General features: G+C 38.4%; 1 protein-coding gene across 1 annotated transcript in view; it reads left to right on the top strand.

The window, feature by feature from the left end:
* Window positions 1-22,366, top strand: part of PHLPP1 (PH domain and leucine rich repeat protein phosphatase 1) — a 214,018-nt gene that overhangs the window by 159,003 nt on the left and 32,649 nt on the right. The window contains exons 7-11 of the mRNA XM_059041405.2: window positions 3,649-3,851; window positions 5,164-5,224; window positions 7,813-7,908; window positions 11,907-12,062; window positions 21,869-22,069. Of these exons, the coding sequence (XP_058897388.1) occupies window positions 3,649-3,851; window positions 5,164-5,224; window positions 7,813-7,908; window positions 11,907-12,062; window positions 21,869-22,069 (717 nt within the window). The remainder of the gene's footprint in view (window positions 1-3,648; window positions 3,852-5,163; window positions 5,225-7,812; window positions 7,909-11,906; window positions 12,063-21,868; window positions 22,070-22,366) is intronic.

Genomic DNA, 22,366 nt, shown 5'->3' with positions numbered 1-22,366 from the left:
TCATCATTTACCTTTCATCTCCATGGTAAATATTCCTCAATTTTTCTCTAACTCTTAGTTCTCTTCTTGGGATTAGTTCCACTTCTGCTGCCAGCAGGATAACTTCACCTTGCTTTCTCCTATTGACACTCTCACCCAAATTACATGTGAAGGAGAGTTTAATTTCTTTCTATTCAACCAGTTCTTTCCCCTGGATTCCTAATTTTGCTGATAGCAACACTGCTTCATTGGTTATCCAGACACAAAATTTTTGACTCTTATTTCCTAGTCTGCTACCAGATCCCATCAGTTCTTGCATGCTAATTTGACTCCTTGTCCCTTCCTTTGCCTTCTCACTGCTGCTATTGTCTCCTAGCTGAGCTATCTGCTGCCATTGTACAGCCTCTCAAGCAAGCACAGCCCCGCTCAGAGCCTTCACTTCTCTAGTTCAAGATATTCAAGCGCTCGCATCTGGTTTCAACCCACTAGGCTGTGAATCCCTTGAGGATGAGGCACTAGCTCAGAGCTGCTCAAAGTGTGGTCCTCCAGCCTGTGCTAGCAAACCTACTATCTGCTACTTTTCTACAATGAGATATGTATAGAAATTGAGACTTAATATCTTAAAAACGCACAGTGACTTGACACTGCCACAATATCCAAGTAGACTCATATAAGTGGACTCATCTTATCGTACAAGGAGTAGACTAGTTTAGGTGTTGGCGAACTTGCAGTGGTGAGCTGCTTGTGCGGTGAGCTGTGTCCTGGTATGTGCATATGACTACACATCAGTCTGTGATGGATTAGAAGTTTAGAAAATAGGTCCTTCACCTGAGATAACTTGAGAAGCACTGCTCTTATTTATGTATCCTTGAGTTCCCAGTGTTAGTGCTTAGTAGGCACAGTACTTGATAAATATTAATTGACTAACCCACCTTTGTGGCCATATTCTCACTCCTCTCACATAGCCTGCACTCCTGAGGGACCCCTACACCCATGCATGAAACTCACCTTGTGCTCTTCTCTTCAGTCCAAAGGCCATTCAGCAACTCCTCATGGACTCCTTTCTTCTCCCACTTACATGTGTTGAATTCTGCCTGCCCTTGGGATTCAGATGGGATGGCTCCTCTTGCGTAGCATCGTTTTTGACCATTCTCTGTATTTTACGTCATTTATGACATTTGTCACATACTTCGTATTTCAAAGCATATCTGGTTTTCCTCACTGAATTACTAAATCTGTTGACAAGCACCTTACTTTATTCATCTCTTATTGATACAAAGCCATCGCTTATCGTCGTCGTCATCATCACCACCATGGCTTTTCCTTGTTCACAAAGCACCAGCACATACATTCATTTGATTTTCTCACCTGCCTTGTAGGACGAGGAAGGCGTCATCCCCATTTTACAGGTTAGAATTAGACTTAACGGAGACTTTGGTGACTTACTCAAGGTCACATATGCAAAGTGTTGAGCAGCAAACTGGAACTAGAACATTTTCATCCTGCCGATCAACACATAGTAAATGCTCAGTGAGTACTGATGAAATAGATAAAATGCCTGTGTTCACTGAGGAGATTATTGGAAGAAAACTTTTACCACATTTTGCCTCTTTAAAAGGTCACCCTAAGTAGTTGTATTATTGTGTGAGCCTGAAAACTTTTGATATTTGCATCCTGATAAGACTTGGCAATTTAAAGTGAGTAGTGGGGGCTTCCCTGGTGGCGCAGTGGTTGAGAGTCCGCCTGCCGATGCAGGGGACGCGGGTTCGTGCCCCGGTCCGGGAGGATCCCACGTGCCGCGGAGCGGCTGGGCCCGTGAGCCGTGGCCACTGAGCCTGCGCGTCCGGAGCCTGTGCTCCGCAATGGGAGAGGCCACAACAGTGAGAGGCCCGCGTGCCGCAAAAAAAAAATAAATAAATAAAGTGAGTAGTGGGACTAACCTCCCTGTTATAGATTTTCTTTTGTCTCCTCATTAAACCAGCCCTTTAAGTACTTAGTGTTAATACAATGGAGGGGGGTGTCGAGGAGATGATAGTGCCATGTGAAGGTAATTTAAAGTGTAGATTAGGGAGAACTGGGACATTTTTTCAATAACTGCAGTCTCTCTTTTTTTTTTTTTTGCGGTATGCGGGCCTCTCACTGTTGTGGCCTCTCCCGTTGCGGAGCACAGGCTCCGGACGCGCAGGCTCAGCGGCCATGGCTCACGGGCCCACCCGCTCCGCGGCATCTGGGATCTTCCCGGACCAGGGCACGAACCCGTGTCCCCCGCATCGGCAGGCGGACTCTCAACCACTGCGCCACCAGGGAAGCCCCCTGCAGTCTCTTATATCCAAAATTAGATTTGAGGGTTTTTTTCTTTTTATTCTGTGTACATATTCTAGTAATCTAGTGAGCATTTGGAGATAGGCAAATTGCTGGGTTGAGGCCAGTTTTTTAATCTTACAACGTGGAATAGTAAAGAAAAGGAGCAAAAAAAAATAAATCATCTTGGGGACATTTGAAGAGGCAATATGCTGTTCTTGCAGGTTGACAAGTCCTAGCTCTTTGCTGTCTTGTCTCTCATCCTTGTGTTTCAGTGGCTTTATGATATTGCTATTAAAATTTTAGTTACCCTCATTTCATTTTATTTTCTCAAAGGGCAGAAAATCACTGCAGAGAAGACTTGGCTTTTTTTTAGCTCCTGCCTTTGTATTAATGCTCTTCTAACCAAGTGCTTGATCTCAGCGCTCTGTTGGCTTTGTAATGAGAAGCAGGAGGTTCTCTGTTTGTTTGTAAAGGAGTTGGACATAGCCTAGCAAACTAGGAATTGAGATTTTCATCTGTTTTTCTCCACTTTGAAGCTAGATGTGTTTTTGTTATATTGATTCCTAGTCCCCGTTACTACTTACATATCTTCTTGGCAGCTCATTCATGGCAACTTTAGTCTATTAGCTAAGTAGTTCTTATGACTGAGGCTCTGCCAGTTTTTCCCCTGTGCCCTGAACTTGCTGATCCCCATCATCGTCCTTTGTTTTATGATTTCTCAGTGAATCCTGTGTGTCAAATTTCAGTACTTTCTGCACTTTGCTCTTTCAAGTAGTATTTTAAAATTGGAGATAGTTTTGGTAATTAATCTTTGGTCCAGAACCAACTGAAAATTCAGATATATTTACACACCTGTCTCTGGTGTATATTTGACTCCCATTCATTATTTTTTTCCAAGTTCACTGATTAATTCTGTCCTTTATGGCTGCTCATCTACCTGCTCACTCATCCTCTCTCTTTCCTTAAATATCCATGTAGTTGTAATGTGCTTAATGGGTTATTCTGGGTTTTGTTTCTCGTGTTCTTTCAACCAGATTACTTGGAAATAAACATTCAAATAATTTTTTTCTCCATTGAAATGAACCAAGGTAAAATCAATTTGCATATTTCTCTTCCAGCCTTAATGATCTAAATTGTGTTTCAGATTATATTGTCAAGGTTAAGACCTCATGGAATTGTAGCTAGAAATAGTTAGAGAATCTGGCTAGTTAAGGAAAGCCAGATACTGAGATTAAAGAAATCATGGAGGACTGTGACAGAGTTGAGACTTGAGTCCTTCTTGTTAGTCACCATATGAGAGTGTGGCTGTTTATTTATAACATTGCAGTTAATTATAGTCTCTGTTTATGTCCTTTTCCTCTCAAGACTGAACCTAATTAGGAAGCTAATAGCAGATGAAGTGGACTTCCTCCCTCACGTCACTCAGCTTGATCTGCGTGACAATAAGCTTGGTGATCTAGATGCTATGGTTTTCAACAACATTGAAGTTTTACACTGTGAAAGGAATCAACTGGTGACATTAAACATCTGTGGCTATTTCCTAAAAGCACTGTATACCTCTTCTAATGGTATGTAACAAAGACCACATCAGACTTTCTCTTTTGTTTTTTTTTAAATTTATTTATTTAATTTATTTATTTTTGGCTGCGTTGGGTCTTCATTGCTGCATGCAAGCTTTCTCTAGTTGCGGTGAGCGGGGGCTGCTCTTTGTTGTGGTATACGGGCTTCTCATTGCAGTGGCTTCTCTTGTTGCGGAGCACAGGCTCTAGGTGCGCGGGCTCAGTAGTTGTGGCTCGCGGGCTCTAGAGCACAGGCTCAGTAGTTGTGGCACACGAGCTTAGTTGCTACACGGCGTGTGGGATCCTCCCGGACCAGGGCTCGAACCCGTGTCCCCTGCATCGGCAGGCGGATTCTCAACCACTGCGTCACCAGGGAAGTCCCCAGAGTTTCTCTTCTGGTTCTGAGAATTTAACTCAGTGCCATCTTCTCTGCCTCACTTTGATTTTTCTTTCCTCATTTATGAAAATAAGTTTTTCCAATTTTGCTAAGATAAAAGTCATAAAAGAAGAATCCTGGTTTTTTTATTTAAAGGAATCAAAAAGGAAGATTTTTTAAGTTCCTAATTTGTTTTTCTCATATTGTGACATTTAGATAGGTTACTCCCACTTGTGATTTGGCTCTTCTCCTTGAAGGGCAGACAGGGGGGAATGTGGGGGCTGATTGGGCTACCTTGTTAAGATAGTAAATCTGGAGAATGAAAGTGAAAGGGAGGTCTGTTATGGACTCCATTCAGGGCCTCAGATTTCCTGCTCCACCAACAAAGGGGCTCACCTTTAAGGGAAACCTAAATTATATACCCACAGGGACACCACAAAGCAAGAGTCTTACTCATTTAATAAGGTCTCCTCCTTAATTTGGAAATCATGGCAGATCTAAAACAGAAAAGGTCGTATGGGCATATGTTTGGTGAAGTGAAGATTTCCATTCCCTCCCATCAGACAACTGAATGGAAACAAGTATATACTACTACGTGTTGAACAAATATTTATCAAGCTGAATGTTTAAAAAAAATGGTATTCATACAGTTAATCTTCCAGATAAAATTTAGCATGCATAACAACAGGAGTGCCACACACAGTAAGTGGATAAGAAAGAGGTAGGAAAGTAGAATGAGTGATTTATTTCAGTCTCTGAATAAGATCTTGTGATTAAATTAGAAGTTCTTTGTATTTTCCTGTAGTTTCAAAGTTAAACAAATGGATGTATTGTATTTCCTAACCTAAATAAACCATGGAGAATAAAGCACAGGAATGATATTCTACATATAAAAAGAGTCTCTGTGTCACTTGAATGGTAATGTTTTTGTTTTCTGCTTCCTAGAACTTGTCCAACTTGACGTTTACCCAGTTCCGAATTATTTGTCCTACATGGATGTTTCAAGGTAAGAAGGCAAGTCCTAGAGCACTCTGGGGTCTGCTTGAAAATTATTTAGATGTTTCTGTCTCAACTTCGGCATAAGAACTTTTTATATATCTTGAAGGTATTCACTAGTGTTGAATACTTATCCTCTGAAAAATGCATGCAACTATCTGTCAGTTAAAATATGTACTTCATTTGTATACTATAGTTTACACCAGAAGAATCAAGATGTTGATGTGGACACTGGTTTGAATGCCAGGTTTACGCTTGAAAGATTAGTCAGTTGAGGGTTGTATGGCTGGAAGGTCCAGTACTTCTTTAATTATATTAACCATATCTTCATGTCTTTCCCTGAAATGTTGTTAATTTCGTTAAAAATATATGTTGTGCTATATAGCTCTTTGATTTTTTGCCTCTGTTTTGTATATACATCTCCTTACTAAGAACTCTTAAAAAGTGGTGGCTAAGACTACCAAAGTAAGATTTCCATACAGCCTGCTCACTTTTCTCAGCTCATTTGTGAACACTTTTTATACAAATTCACTACTACAGTGTGTCATGTGTACTCTGGTTCCCACAAATATTGTAGTAGACTTTTTCCTGAAGGCCCAAAGCATGTATTTGCACAAATTAGACTTTCATAATCTCAACACACTAAATTGAAACTCACTTTTAACTTAATTCCAAAGATAATAACCGAGACTTTTCTGAATGACCACAGTACATGGGAGCATGTGGCCCTGTCAACGTGACAACTGTTAACTCATTTCAGTGTGTAAAATCTGATACAACTGATATGTGATTTGTCAGGTGCAGAATTTGCCTTTAGTCATGAAAGTACACAAACCTAGATATTTTAATAATATTCTCAATCATAATTATGTCAGAATGTGTCAGAATTTAGCTGATGTGAGAATGATTACAATTAGTTTTATTAGAAATTTATAATTATAAAATCCTTTATGAGTAGTGCTTCATACATTTCCTACTAAATTCATGTCAGACAGTTTTGTTTAATGAATTTTAAGTCAGACACTACCTCTTTCTTTTTTTTCTTTTCTGTCAGCCTTGAATATTATTATCTTCAGCATTTAAATAAGAGTACAGGAGTGGGGTTTGCATACATGGGTGCATATAAATATCTTGAACAGATTTATTCCAGAGAATTGGCCATAGAGTGAATCTATTTTTCTTTTATTTATAGTTTATAATTGGCAAATGGTTCCCATTGAAACCCCTAAGTGAGACCGAATTGGAAACTCTTATGTCATGCTAGTCCCTGAATTCTGCACTTAAATGCTATTCATCTTTTTTTTAACTCGCATGTTCAGAATCTTTACGGTAACATGCTCTCTGCCTAATCCACCTCCCAAACTGTAGGACATTCTCTCAGAAAAACCTCTACTTCCCCTCACATAGCTCTGGGCATTTCAGCCTCTCTTGTGTATTTATGTTCTCTAAAGGAACTGAGCTGTTACTCATTATAGTGTTTACTAGGTTCTTAGAGTTTCTCAAGTTCAAAGTTCTAGGTTATTTTATCATTTAAGAGGAATTTTATTGCTATATGGTGAGGTTGCTTATACTGAAGGGTACTTTCACTCACCTGTCTTACTGAGATGTTTTAGGGATTAACTATTGTACAATAAAGTAATTAAGTGTGTCAATCTGTAGAGATTCAAAGCCAGAACCGTGTGTACCTATATAAACACTAAACAGAAAATATGCCTTCTTTTCTATATTTTAATTGAAAAGTTGATATAATAGCAAAAACTTTTACTCTACTACAATCCTCGTTCCAAGCATCATACTTTTCAGACTTGTTCATCTGTTTTTAAAGAATTGTAGTCATAACGTACATACCATGTTAGATTTTTTGTGCCTAGTCATTTCACGTATTTTAAAAAGAAGGTAAAAAGCTAACCATCTGTGACTAAGGAGACATTCAAATATAGTAGATTTCTCTAAGACGTGGTCAATTCATTTAACAATTTAAGTTACCATTGGTTCAGTTTACTTGTTTCTGGTAATTATAATTACTATCTAATGCCTAAGTAAATGTTTTCAAGTGATTAATTCTGAACTTAAGGGTTAGTGTATCTTTTCATTGCTGCCATTTCTTTACATTTGTCTATGGCACTGCTCTCATGGTCCCTTCTGGAGTTAGGAAAATTTTTCATGTTAAGGGTAAAAATGCAAATTGGAAAATAAAACTGTTTTATACCATTTGACTATTTACCTTAACTGGAAGTGTATGTATATGTGTTTGTTTGTTTGTTTGTTTGTTTTCCAATATAAGACATCTTCTCCCTAAGCTTACATGGGTTTATAGACATTTGGGGATAGTAATTCTGGGAACCAGACTTTTTTTTAGACTTTAGAGATGATGCAGATGATGTGACTATGTTCTTGGATACTCTTTCTTTATTTCTTATTCCTTATCACAGTTCATCTTGCTTCAGATAAAAGTGAATACACATATCCTTTTGATTTATACTCACTGTAATTGGCTATTTCATTTGAAGTTTTATTGTGCTATATAATTATTTTGACTTTTGAACCATATTTTAAGCCAAATTGCAATCAAAAAGAATTGTATATTCTTATATTTAGGAACCGTTTAGAAAACGTGCCTGAGTGGGTATGTGAAAGCCGAAAGCTAGAAGTTTTGGATATTGGCCATAATCAAATATGTGAACTTCCTGCACGGTGAGTATTACAGATTGAGTTAGAGAATCTCAAATTAGATGAGCAGTGGGAAAAATTGCTGATTCAGTGTTTAATTTGTTATTATGAACCCCTGAAAGAGTTTGTTCTAAAACCTTATTTAGGGACTTCCCTGGCGGTCCAGTGGTTAAGAGTCTGCGCTCCCAATGCATGGGGCATGAGCTCAGTCCTGGTTGGGGAACTGAGATCCCACATGCCACACTGCGCGGACAAAAAAATAATAATAAAGCCTTATTTAGTATCTTTTACCTCTATTTTATCATCTTTTATGATAATAAAACCTTATTTAGTAACTTCGAGGCACAATCTTTCATCATGCAGTGATGGGTAGACCAAGGCTTTGACTCCAAGCCAGACTTCACAAAGCCACATGGCAGTTGATGCTTGGTGGAAATTTTCGAATAAGCCAAAAGAAATGTTCAGAGACTCAGCAAACAGTATAATTTGTTCACCTCTGTAATATTAATTCTTTCAGAATCTTTGCCTTTTATCCATTGTCTTACATGTCTACCTTACCCACAAATAATTTTTGGTTTTATTTGAACATAACCCTAAAAAAAAAAAAAAAAGATTATTAGATCGTTAAACCAGAAAAAGCAAACTAGATTCTGTTTTTCTTGTGTGAAATTTGGAGTAGAAGGTCGAAGAACTTCTCTTTCCTTCTCATCTCTCTCTCAACGTGTTATTATTTTTATTTCATAATATTCACTTTAATGGCAAGATTGTAAAGCAGCCACATGATGATATCTGGTATCCATAGATCTAGAAAAATATCTTCAAGTTGGCTAATTGTGGCATGAAATATTATTGGACTGGTAGTGACTAGCCATGCAATTAATAGCCAGAAGAGTAGTCTATCCCACTGCTGTCCTGCAGAACTTTCTGTGAGGATTGAAATGGTCTGTATCTGTGCTCTTCACTACAGTGTCCACTAGCCACATGTGACTGTTGAGCACTTGAAATGTGGACAGTGTGACCGAGGAACTGAATTTTAAATTTTATTTAATTTTAATTAATTTAAATTTAAATAGCCACTTGTGCCTAGTGGCTGCCACAACTCAGGTCTAGGCATTTCCACTATTCTCAGCCAGTCACTGAACAGAGTAAGTCGTTTATTTTTAACCATATATAGTAAAAAAAATCAATGAAGAATTGTAGAAATATATCACTCTTTTGGAGTAAACTTAGATAAACGATCTTTAAAGGTTTATGATCGTATTTCTCTGTTCTCTTGTAAAGGACAAGGATCATGAAATACAGCTGCTTAGTAAGCCCAATAAATGTGTCAGAGTTCAGCTGTCCTCTGACAGCCAGTAGCCATTAGCTGAGGGGCTCCTGAGCACGTAAAACGTTACTAGTCCTAACTGAGAAGTGCTGAAGTATAAAATAGACACTGGATGCAAAATATCTCAATAATATTGCATATTCATTACTTGTTAAAATAGTATTTTGGATATATTGGGTCAAATAAAAAGTGTACTGTAAAAACTAATTTACCTGTTTCTTTTCACTTTTTTAAATGTCACTACTAAAAAGTTTTAAATTACATATGTGGCTTGCATGGTATTTCTGTTGGATAACATTGTGTTAGAGTCTAGCTCTTGTGGAAGAAATCCGAGTTACATTTTCAATCCCTGGAAAGCTCAGTTGATTTTACTTTGTTTCTCAGCCATATGTTATACCTGTAAATTCAGTCCATTTGAAAATGCTTTTTGCTTTAGAGTTTTATGTTGAGTGAGCATTTAGGTGACCCAGTATAGCCCGTCACCATTATCAAAAGGACTTTGGTGATGTGCCCCGTGGACAGATGCGTGTGTGTGTGTGTGTGTGTGTGTGTGTGTGTGTGTGTGTGAGAAGGAGGGGGAGAGAGAGAGAAGAGACCCTTTTAGAAGACAAACAGCAAAAAAGAAAACAGGCTACTACTAATGAGGAAAAATAATTTGTTAAAAAAAAATCTTGTACTGTTATCTTTCTGTTTTTCTCTTCCCTACTTTGACCTCCCCAATTTAACACATATAGCATGTTGGAGTCTAAGGCCTCTGTGTCACTGTACGCTACAACAAAGATATTATATAAATAAACCAACAATTAAATAAATACAAGATAACTGATATCTTACCCAGTTTTCTCCAGAGTTAATTAATCTTTGATTTGCTCTGCATTAGTACAGGCTTTTTTGGGATCTAAACAAATGCTTATTCAAAGCAAATCCAAATGCTGTCTTGTCAAGAAATTTAAACAGTGTTTGTTTTTGTGTATGTCTGTGTTTTTAACACATGGGACAAAAATGATACATGTTTTCTCGTTTATGGTGTTGTTTAGTTGCAAACTTTGTATCGACCCTATCGTTGATCTAATATCCAGGCCAAGACAGTGATTCCTTTGAAGTTGGTTTAACATTCAAGCTTTCTTCGTCTAGGTGATGTGTGTGAAGGGTCTGAGAAAACAGAAATTCATGTTTAGCCGTGGAGCTGTACTGAAAGGAAAAGAAGCTATTTTAATTCACAGTATCCAAAAGAATTGAGCAAATCCAGTTACTAGCATTTATACTCATCCTATAGTTATCAAATCTCCTTTCTTATCTGGAAAAATGAAGATAAAGATTTTGTAACCTGTCTTTCAGTTATCTTACTATGTAAGGGTGAAGTGTGTGTGTGTGAGAGAGAGAGAAATAATCTCGTTCTACTCTCTAAAAATTCTAAATTGTACATCAGGCCCAGCAAGACAGGAAAATTGGTGGACCAAATCCCGAATTATTAGGTTAAAGTGAGCGTTGCAGAGACTGGCCCCTGTGATAGCTGTGACTGAATGACAGTCCTGGACAGATTGTCTTGTCACATTAAATATTTAAACCTGCAAAGTCAGGTATATCTTTAATGGGGGCCCATGGTATCCCAGTGTTGAGACAGGTTGCTAGCTTCTTTGTGAGCAAAGAATCTAGTTTTGATACTTAAAGTGAATAAAGTTACAGCTGTAATATAGAGTGATTTAAGAACTTTGGATGTCAGTGAGGTCAGAATGGTGGGAAACAGGAGGTGGGTGAGGAAGCCTCATTCTTTGACAGCAGTGGAAATGAGTTCTTGTTCCAGTGTGATCCGGATGCAAATTATAACCTCATTTTCCCACAGTCCCCAGATTTCTATGTTTAACCCACAACCTGCTTTATTCTCTACGACTGTTGAGGTCTTAAGTGAGCATAAAGCAGATTTACATAAGATTAACACGTATTCATCATTTGTTGCAGTTTTGATAACCCGTAGAAGAAAAACACAGTCAAGCTTCCCAATAGCTTGTTTGATGCTCAAAAGAAAATACTGCATTGAATGAACTATATTCTCTTTAGGAGAGAGTCTCTACTTTGGTCTAGGATTAAACCAAAGAGAAAATAGAAATATACAGATTTAGGGCAGTGAGGAAAGGGAGAAATAATTATTGTGAAATGCAGCTGAGGAAAATGTAGCATTTTTTCAATTGTCATTGGTAAAAGTTTAACTGGACAAAAGAATCCTTACTGAATGTTGACCTTGTAAGTAAAAATTGCTCAACTGTGTTTATTCAGATTCTATTGTGGGTAAAACCCCCAGCGTTCCAGGGTGAAACCAGATGTAATCCCTGCCTGGGGAAGCCTACAGCCTTTCACAGTTTGCCTTGTGAGTCTTAACAAGACAAGGCTGCTGCTGCCTTTGGTGTCTTCTCTGAAACGTGTTTTCTTTTTCACTAAGTAGAGCTGCCTTGTTAAATATTCCTTTTCATAGTTTTTCCCACCCTCTTTTTTTTTTTTTTTTAAGTATGGAAAGTATTGAAATATGAACAACTCCAACTTTGAGCTTATGTTAAAATGAACTTGCACTTGCTCTGAATGAATTTCGGTTTCTTAGAGAGATCATGTTAAGTCTTTTCCTACTCCTATTCATTTTGAAATCTTCATCCCAAAGGAGCTCTCAGTAAGTGTCCTTCTGTCTCTGTCCTTGTTTGCACAGCTTATTCTGTAATAGTAGTCTCCGGAAACTACTGGCGGGACACAACCAGCTGACGAGGCTTCCCGAAAGGCTGGAAAGAACCTCAGTGGAGGTCTTGGATGTACAGCACAACCGGCTGCTCGAGCTGCCACCCAACCTTCTGGTGAAGGCCGACAGGTAAAGCCGCTTGTTGGTTCTGGTGGTTCGTCGACCTGTGAGATGCCCCCTGGTTAGCGTTCTTATCTTAGGTGATCTCAGACCATTTACAGTGGACTTTGCGACTGTCTCTCTGTCCTAGATGTATGAAGAAAATGGTATTGCCAGCCACTTCTGTCACCATTTTGTAAGAAATAGAGGCAGGAATATCCTAGAGAGTCTTCTTAATTTCTCTGCTGCTTTAATTTTGATTCCTTATGTGGGTTGAGTTGTGCATAAGCGTGAGCTGTGGAGGTGTCGGTGTAAAACAAGGGTGGGAGGTCTGGTGCCTGGTCAAAACTTGGGCAGCCCGCTCTAGGCTTAGTGTCATTACCTTAGGATTCTCTGTTCTTGCTTTCACATATTTATGACTTTGGGTGACAGAGATAGATTTTCCTAGAGTTCTACTTTTTTTTTTTTTTTTTTTTTTTTAAACCAATTGTCTTATCTCTACCACAGGTTTACCCTTGCATTTAAACTATTTTCTTTTTGAACAAAGAGAATTTTTCTAAATAACCTGTTCACTAAGTATTTAAAGAAATTGTTCCCATCAGCAGTGTAGGAGGGTTCCTTTCTAAGATGTTCAATCAATATTTGTTTAACGAAAGGTAAAAAATTTAAGGAATTTTAAATACTACCCTTGATCTTGGATTTGCATTTTTTTCTTTCTCTCCTTTTCCTTTTTCAAAAAAATCTTTTTATCAAGATGTAACTTACAGTCAAAAAGTGTACAACGCTTGAGCATACTGCTTCAATGAACTTCTACGTACATATATACCCCATAACCATCACCCAGATCAAGACAGAGAACAGGTCCAGCATTCCTTTCCTTTTCCTTTTCTTCTGTTTTTCTCATTTAAAAAAAATTTATTCTCTGTACTTAATGTAAGTTACAATGAATTCCTACTGGTATAATTATTGAGAAGTAATGGAATTGTGGGGAAATGGGATTGTTACATTGTAATTGACCGCTGCTATGTCATTCCCCGGACAAAAAGAACGATATTTCAAGATAATTTAAAGAATTGTTCTTGCTTTTGCATTAATATCAAAGGACAATGCACAGCATATGGGTAGCTCTAGACGTGTTTCTTATTGTTATGAATACTATAGGATTTGGTTTCTTCCCCTGCAGAGAATTCTATGTCATGTTGTAGCCTTGTGTTTTCTTTCAGAAGGCTAACTAGGGAAAATTTGGGTGCAGTTTTATAATGAGAATCCACTTTTTCTCCTGGGGGATCTACACTGAATCAGTAGAAACCAAAAGGGAGATGGATTCGGGTTTTAGGAGTCTTTGAGTGAGATAAAACCATTTCTGAATCTGAGTCTTATAAGGTCATGGCTAGTAGAGTAGGTAAATAGTGCTGGAACTCTCCAATAGATAATAATCATTCTTTATTCATTTCTGAGAATTTTATTTTAAAGGGGTACTTGAATATGTTTTTCATTCTCTGGAGGCGTCCCTAAGCAGTCACTGAGTCTCCCTGGTGCCAGCCAGATCTGACGATGTGTGCCTCAGGTAGCTCACAGTGCGGTCCAGGAGACTGTGTGTTCATGTTCAGATGAGCAGTTGCGAGAGGCAACTTTAACTTAGATCGTTCCACAGGTAATTCTGCTGACTCCCAGGGTCGAGAACCGCTGCGTGGACTGTTGACTTCGTGGCCCTGCGCAGGTTTTCCCATGTTGTCTATTCTGTACAGTCCCAGATGGAATCTGTATGTTGGAAAAGGGGTGATTGTATGAACTAGACTATTTCTAGTCATGCAGTATGGAAAATTTAGGACCTGAATTGAGCCACTGAAAGGGAACGTTGCTATCAAGGAGAGCAGAATAAGCTGAGCCTACAGTGTAAGCTAAAGGCATTCAGGCAGAAATAGCCTAGTCTGAATAAATGGGCCTATCCAGAGCCAGCTGCGTTTTGGAAAATAGGGGCTGGTGTGGGGGATGTAGGCAGCTCTTGGGAGGAGGGCAGGCCATGACAGATGCCCTTCCAGCACAGTGAAGTGCTGGAGTAAGGGGCTGAATGAATTAGAAAGAGCAGGCACCCTGCTTTTATTTTATGGGAGAAAAGCAAATGACCAAAAGAGGCAGAAGTAAGAAACTTTTCCAAGAAGGCATATTCCAGTGCCTTTGTTTTCCAAGCAATGCAATAGCCCCATCTCCAGCCTCGTGTAGCAACTGACCTTATTGTCATGACTCTGAGTCAGAAAGGTTAAGAGGTGTGGTTCTCTCAGGCAGATAGGGTTATAAAGAGGGTGGGGTAAAGTCGATGAGATCTTTTTTGAACAACATTCTTGTATTATTTCACTCGTTGGAAGACGAGAAAAATAGAACTTTTTAAAATTGAAATGTAGTTGACTTTTACAATATTATATTAATTTAAAGTACACAACATAGTGATTTGATATTTTTATAGGTTACACATCATACAAAGTTATGATAAAAATATTGACTGTATTCTCTATGCTTTACCAAACTATTTACTGCTTCTTAAAGGGATAATACTTTTTCTATTTATCCTCTTTCCAAAACCTAAATAACTGAGATTTTCCCTATCGAAATTTAAAAAAAATTTTTTTTAATTGAGGCATAATTTACATTCAGGAAAATATAGAGCTACTGTATATTTGGTTTGATTAGCTTGAGGGGAAGGAATAAACTACTACTGACTATTGTGGGAGCAGGTCATCCTAGAAAACATGAAGCTTAAAATTTTAAAAGAGGGTTTTTTAGGAAAGAATCTTCACAGGCTCTTTGCAGGTGGTTTAGTTGTGATTTGTTTTCATTTACATGGTTCAGGATGGCCAATGTCTTACTGACCTTGTAAGTTGAGGTCACTGTGCTGGGTACTGCAGGACATTGAAAAATGACTAACGTCGGTATTACCCTCAAGGAGCTTACAACCTAATGCTGAGCTTAAAATAACTGCACAATAAACTGTAATAAAAGGTGGGGTTGAGAGGGTAAAGGAGAAGGAAAATGATAGGATTGGTTTTAATTTAGGCTCCTGGTATGAAGAACCGCACTTTGTTGTATAATACAGAGCTTTGTGTTTGGCAATAGCTCCAGGCGGTAATGAAACTGCTTCAGTTCTCCTTCCATTCAGTTTGCTCCATAATACAAGTCTTAAAAAATATATAGGTGCTCACTTTTTCTTTCTTTTTTTTTTTTTTTTTGTGGTAATAAATTATTGTTACCAGTTCTGTGTTTGGTTATATAACTGAGGAAAAGGCCTGAATACAAGTCTTCATAAGTTAAAAATGGTTTTGTTTGTCCTCTAAGTAGAACTTGTGCTTGGAAGCTTCATGAGAACTGTCAGAAAAACATGTGTTATTGGACAAAAGGCTGAACTTAAACTCTCTTTCTAAGGAGAGTTCTTTAGCTCTGAATCTTTCTGCTAAAACAGTGTCATGGTTCTGATTACATAATATTGTTTCTGAGATATTACAGCTTTAGAATGGTGTATTTTATTTAATCTGCTTTACCTGGTAGCAGGTAACCAGATAAGAGAGGGGAATCTACTTTAAAAGAGATGACTTTTAGGGATATCTTTATCTTCCTCTGAAAACTTCAGACCGATTTTATTAAAACTCTTATGACCTGAATCAACAATTTAAGTTTATGAGTTTACCCTCCGTATTCTTCTTTGAGTTTTGTTTCTTTTGACTGGCAGCTCAAAAACTATAGACAGATGTAAAATATGTTAGACCATATTTGCTGAGAAGTTGATTGTGATTTTGTATCTTGTGGTCAGGGCAGGATTTGGTTCTGTGAGGCGAACTGGCAAGTATTCTAATCTGGAGCTTACCGGCCTAGATCTCTCATCTTATCCCTTTTTGCTTAGAGTTGAAAATCTTCTTGATGGAAACCCCCAAAAGAGTTTCAGATAATCAGTTTTCATCAACAGATGGGCAAGAGTGGGAGTAGATATTCCCCGTGGGTCACCAAGTTGGATGGATGAGGTCCTGCCATCCTCTTGTCCTTTCTGAAATCTCGGCCATGGCTGGTTCCCTGTCCATTTCACAGATGCACTCTCATATCATGGCCAGAGAGCTGCTCCTGATGAGGTCAGTCACAGTGGGCCCTTTAAAGGAGAGTTATAGATTCCTCTTGTGGGTGGGGATTAGGGTCTGTTTTTATCCTTGGTTGGAACAGAACACAGTATTTTCAGGGGATGGGAGTGGGGAGAGTGTATGTACAAATGAAGTACATGGTAATTATTAAAATATCCCCAGAGAATTAGTCACATTACAGACCATACGTTTTAGTGACTCAGACAGAATATGTGTAAATATCAAGGGGACTAAAAGGGAATAGAAAATTTGGGAGAGCGTGATCGATTAACCATGACAACTGGTGCCTTTTGGCAAAGATAGATATTTCTGGCATTTTGAAGAGCTAAGTTGCCTACACTATTTTTCCTAAGGGAAGAGAGCTATCTTGGGAAGTTCTGATGTTTTGAGAGCCGTAGTGAAATAAAATAGTGTTTCTCAGAGTGTGTTCAGAATCCCGTAGATTACTTACTAAACCCACAGATTTCTGGCCTTTATCTCAGTTCTACTGACTCAACTTGGCCAAGCCTCAGAATCCTCAATTCTATAGATTTTTGAAGACTTACGCTGACCTACTTAATAAGAATATCTGGGAGCTGGAGTTGAGAATCACATACCTTCAAGAACAAAGGTACAACATCACTTCTATGTGTTTTTGCCAGAAATGCATCACATTATTCTAAATTCTAATGAAGATAAAACATCAAACAAATCTAAGTTAAGACTGATTAGAGGAGACAAATGAGGCATGATAAGGAAATGGCATGTGCGATCCTAAATTGGAATCTGGACCAGATAGAGAACATCAGTGGTATAATTGATGAAATTAGGATATCTCTCGATTAATTTATAGTGTTACATCAGTGTTAACTAATTGTTAATTAATTATACTTAATTTTTAAAATTAATTCTTTTCGAGTTCTTGTTCAACACTTCATACCTCTGTATAACCTTTGTTCCTTTGCTCTGTAGGCTCATGATCGTTACTGCCCAAGCCAGGCAGATTTTCAGATCTTTCAAAATAATAGTGTGTGAATTCTGTTAGGCTGTACGTACACGCTTTCTCTTCACATGCAATCCTCACTGTTAGGTGATGTTGCTAGACAATGAATAATAGGCGTCCTTTTTTCAAACTGATAAGTGAGGTGTAGTAATTTAGTGGGTTTCTACCAGCACCTAAAAAAATGGCATAGAAAATATCAGTGTAGGATAGAGTAAGGTTAAGTATTGTTTCAAGAAACTGTTGTTTCATTTACACATGTATATGTCGCCTCTGTACTGGGTGGTCATGTAAAATGTATTTTGTACTCTTGGTTGCCATTAATGAAAAGCTTGAAAGCCTGTGCTTTAAGAGCTATCAGTCTTCTGAAGATATCAATAGATGAAATTGTCAAAAGCGTTGTGTTGTATGGACAAATGATAAGGAATCTAGAGCATTTTGTTTGGCACCTCTGGAAGATTTTGGGGGCCAGAAATCAGGGAGTTGTATAAAAGTCAAAGAATTTTGCTGCGCTTAGGGTCTTAACCTTTTGCATTTTCAATAGACGTACAAGTCCCAGTACTGATCTGCAGAAAACTCATTGGGATGCCGAATGCCTGGCATGCCTGCAAACAGGTAGACCTGTTGTGGTACCAAATCCTGTGCTTTGTTTCAGGACAGAATTTGCTGTAAAATTTAAGGGTGTGCTGGGAATTACTGAAAAACAAAAACAAAACAAAAAAACCTAGATGAGCTAGAACAGACTAACAGAATGTGCCAGGGAAGAAGAGAGTAATTGCTCAAGAAGCAAGAAGTGGATTTTGTCTCACTGCTGTTGTGGGCAACTTTCTAAATGCTTCAGGGCAGGAGTTGTATGTCTTTTCTCTACAAGTTTTGCACTTCCTGCTAAGAAAAGTTTTTGAGTACTGTGCTATTTATTAAATTATTTTAGCAATGGAGTTTGAAGGGCTGTGCACATGTGGTCTTCACACTACCCAGCAGGTGCCCTGCTTGACCTCCAGCTGTCTTGGAGAAGGCCTATGAAAATGTCCTCAGAAAAGTTTTATTATTACTGTTTTTATCAGTTGAATTGTGTTAGGAAATAGTGGACTCTTTAGGATTGGTGAGATCTGGGTTTATTTCTGGCTCTGACACTAATTACTGTTTAACAGCAGCCAGGTAATTTGACTTTTCTCAGCTTCAGTTTGTCTTCTGTGAAATATAAGGGGGGCATCTCTGGGATGTTGGGAGAATCAAGTGAAACAGGAAATAGGAAAGAGCTGTGGTCTCTAGAGAGCACTTTACAAATGAGAAAAAGTGATATGTTACTGCTTTTCTCTAATGATTATAAGAGGGTTGCATAGTGAAGAGGGTTCTATGGATGAAACTCTTATGGCACATTAAACAAGTCTTTTATAGAGTTATTACAAAAATCTATAAGGGAGAAGCTTGAGGAAGTTCTCTCATATCATATTGAGTTGAGACCAAACTCAGTGCTTTAGGAATTTAGTTTGGGGGAGGCTTTGAAAGCAGGGGGTGGTGGTTATACACCATATTTATTAAGTAAAACCGTTACCCATACTGGAGAACTTTTACAAAATTAAAGTAGTTGCTCATTCTGATGGAAATACAACACCCAGATGATTAAACCAACTTAATTTGCCTCCTACTGAAACGTGTGGTTGTGGGACAGGTATTTTATTTTTTAAAGGATGGGTATTGAATTTAATTTCCCGGAGACTATTATAATCAAAATGTTTTCAGCCCAATTGTTTGCTCTTTGACTGTTAACTAATACGATGATTCAATCAGACTTTATTCGGTTCAAACTAAATCCTTTGGAACCAGCCCATGTAGTTTCAACTTAGTTTCATTTCCTGGAGGGGAGGGTGCGGGATTCCTCCCCCCACCCACCCCCACCCACCCCCACCCACCCCCACCCCCCAGTTTCCCATAAAGAGTATAAACTTCAATACAGGCAAATTTCAACAAGATGAGAGGACAAGTCTTTTTGGAAATCCCTCTCTTCCCTTCATCAGATGTTGTAAGGAGTTTTTAAAGTCCCTTTTGTAGTTTTCTAGGTGAGCATTCACTAGTCAGTCTTTTTTCCTTTCAAAGCAACTTTCCCTCTTTTTCTGGCCTAAAAATATGCAAATATTCATGAGTTAATTTCTTTCTTTTCTTTTCATGTATCTATAACTACATATTTCCTAGAGAACTGTATTTTAATGAGATTGTCAGAGTTTCCCAGCCAACCCCATTCCAAGATGTTTTAGGGCAATACATTTTAATTTTTTTCTAATTCTACACTGAAGAAATCTTAACAGGGTATTTAAGTCAGGTGATACAAATGAGACTGGTAAAAGTACTTTAAAGAACTATGGTGCTGGAAGGGGTTTCCTTCCTATGTCAAAACCATTTCAGAAACTGCATGAATGACCTTTCTTTTCTTCTCTGTAGCACACACGGCTATAATTTCCCATGACTATTTATGGTCTGTACAGACTTTTTCTTTTCCTTTTTTTTTTTTTTCTGTACAGCCTTTTTCTAACTTCCCTTTTTTTTTTTTTAATGTCAACGGAATACATGTTTCTTTAATGGAAAATGTTCTATTTTGGGGAAGCTGCTTTTCCTTAGATAAGTAGTGGAGTTGGGCCGTGTGTGTGTAAGTGTGTGGAGGTCGCAAGATTGGAGAGTATTAACTTAGTGGACTGAGGGCTTGGGATGACAGTTTTGGTGATGACTCCCAAATACAAAGCTTTCTTTTTATGCAAGATTAAAAATAACTGTACCTGGTATTCCAGAGTCTTCCTTTTTAAGGAAGATTTTGTTCTTTTTTACTAACGTATGGTAAACTAGTCCTGAATCCGAATGCCGAACATTTCAAACCTGGGTGGTTTTGAAATGAGAAAGGCAGGTCATTAACAGGGTAGTTCTAGGTAAGGGGTGGGGGACGAGTCAGCTTTGACCTCAGTAACTATGGCAGGTGAGTCCTGTGGGCTGGACGCTCTCCACGCTCGGGTCCCTGCAGCTTCCCGACGGAACACACGCGGTGGAGACCCACTGTGAAGCGGCACGGTTGTCTGCGCATTAGCCGTGCACAGTTCCGGCTCTGTCCTTCTCTTGCCTTTCCAGTGATTTGAAACCTGATCACAGCAAGGAGTCTGTTTCAGTTCTCCAGCTTTGCATTTTGCATCTATCTGTGTTTCATAATAACTATGGAAGGAGTTACAGTTTTTGACAGTTTTAGTTATCTCAGGTGTAAAAACATTCTTCATAGTTTAGCTCTTGTTCACTCTATCATTTGGATAACTGGTAGCAAATGCGTCTTGTTTTAATGTAAATTTTATTGAAGTATAATATAGATACAGAAAAGGGGCCATATCGTAACTGTAGCACTTGATAAATTTTCTCAAAGTGAAGACACTCGTGTGACCAGCACCCAGACCAAGAACCAGAATGTTATCATATTGGAGAAATTAGAAGCTGCCTCCTAGACACTGCTTCCCTTCCCTGACTTCTAATACCATAGATAAGTTTTGCCTGATTCTGAACTCTATAATCATGGAGTCATGCGGTGTATCCTCTGGTATCTGGCTTCTTTTACTCAACATTATATTTGTGAGGTTCATCCTATTGATACATGTAGTTGTTCTTCATTTCACTACTACATAGTATTGCATTATTTTACTACAGGGTAAATTATCCCTTGCAGTTTTGAATGTATGTCAGTAACATATGGTTTGGGCATCATACTGAAAAGGACTTAGTCACTATGTGATTTAGTTGTTTTGTGATCTAATGTCTAATGATTTTATTACTATAAGAGCTCTTTTATTTTAAAATAGGCAACTGTTTTTCTTAAGACAGAATATTAATTTTATCTTATCACTATCCCTTTGACTCCCCACCAGCTATAAAATTAATCACTTTCTCTCACCTTTGTGCTTCCTTAAAAATTGATTTCTCTCTGTAGTTAGCACATACAGATAGCTGCTGTGTTCATTATGGACAGTGGAGTCACATATCTATATGCCTGCCAAAGCCAAGACCTCCTTTTTTAACTTTTTATTTTACATTGGAGTATAGCCAATTAACAATGCTGTGATAGTTTCAGGTGCCCAGCAAAGCGACTCAGCCCTACATATAGATGTACCTGTTCTCCCCCAGACTCCCCTCCCACCCAGGCTGCCACATAGCATTGAGCAGAGGTCCCTGTGCTACACAGTAGGTCCTTGTTGGCTATCCTTTTTAAACATAGCAGTGTGTACCTGTCGATCCCAAACACCCTAACTATCCCTTCCCTCCACCCTTCCTCCTGGTAACCATAAGTTCATTCTCTAAGTCTGTGAGTCCATTTCTATCTTGTTAAATACTTTCCTTTGTATCATTTCGTTTTAGATTCCGCATATAAGCGATACCATACGATATTTCTCTTTCTCTGTCTGACTTACTTCACTCAGTATGACAATCTCTAGGTCCATCCATGTTCCTGCAAATGGCATTATTTCATTCTTTTTTATGGCTGGGTAATATTCCATTGTATATATATATATATATACCACATCGGCTTTATCCATTCCTCTGTTGATGGACATTTAGGTTGCTTCCATGCCAAGACCTACCTTTAAATTCATGTTTCTAAACCCAGTTTCTAATATGCCAGGTATCAATCAGAAAACTTCTAGGTTTGTTGAGGATTCTGGACTAGACCTGTGGCTTATCAGTGGGATTCTGTTGCATTTTTGTCATTGTAGCCTGAGATTCCTGAATGCATCTGCAAACAAACTGGAAACCCTTCCTCCAGCCACACTTTCTGAAGAGACAAACAGCGTCTTACAGGAGTTGTATTTGGCGAATAACAACCTCACAGATAAATGTGTGCCCTTGTTAACAGGACACCCCCATCTGAAGATTCTTCACATGGCCTATAACCGACTTCAGAGTTTTCCAGCAAGGTAAGAGAAGATTACAGAGTGACATCCTTCATTGCATTTCTGAAAATGGATTCATAGATGGAAAGGCAAACGCTAACGTGTTTATTTCCCGGATAATGTAAAGCGTGTTCCTCCTCATGCTTATTCACGGCGTCTTTTATATAAGCCATTGTCAGCATTCCCCTAAAGAGAAATGGGTTCATTTTTCTAATATGAATGTATCCAAGGACCCAATTGCTAGAATGTTCTTATGATTTTGAAATAAGGCATGTCATCTAGCAGGTATATTTTTTCTTTTGCTTCCTTTTAACCAGTCAA

Source organism: Kogia breviceps, chromosome 15 (genome assembly GCF_026419965.1).
Source record: "Kogia breviceps isolate mKogBre1 chromosome 15, mKogBre1 haplotype 1, whole genome shotgun sequence".
NCBI classification, from domain to species: Eukaryota; Metazoa; Chordata; class Mammalia; order Artiodactyla; family Physeteridae; genus Kogia; species Kogia breviceps.
This window is presented reverse-complemented; position numbering and strand designations above follow the sequence as displayed.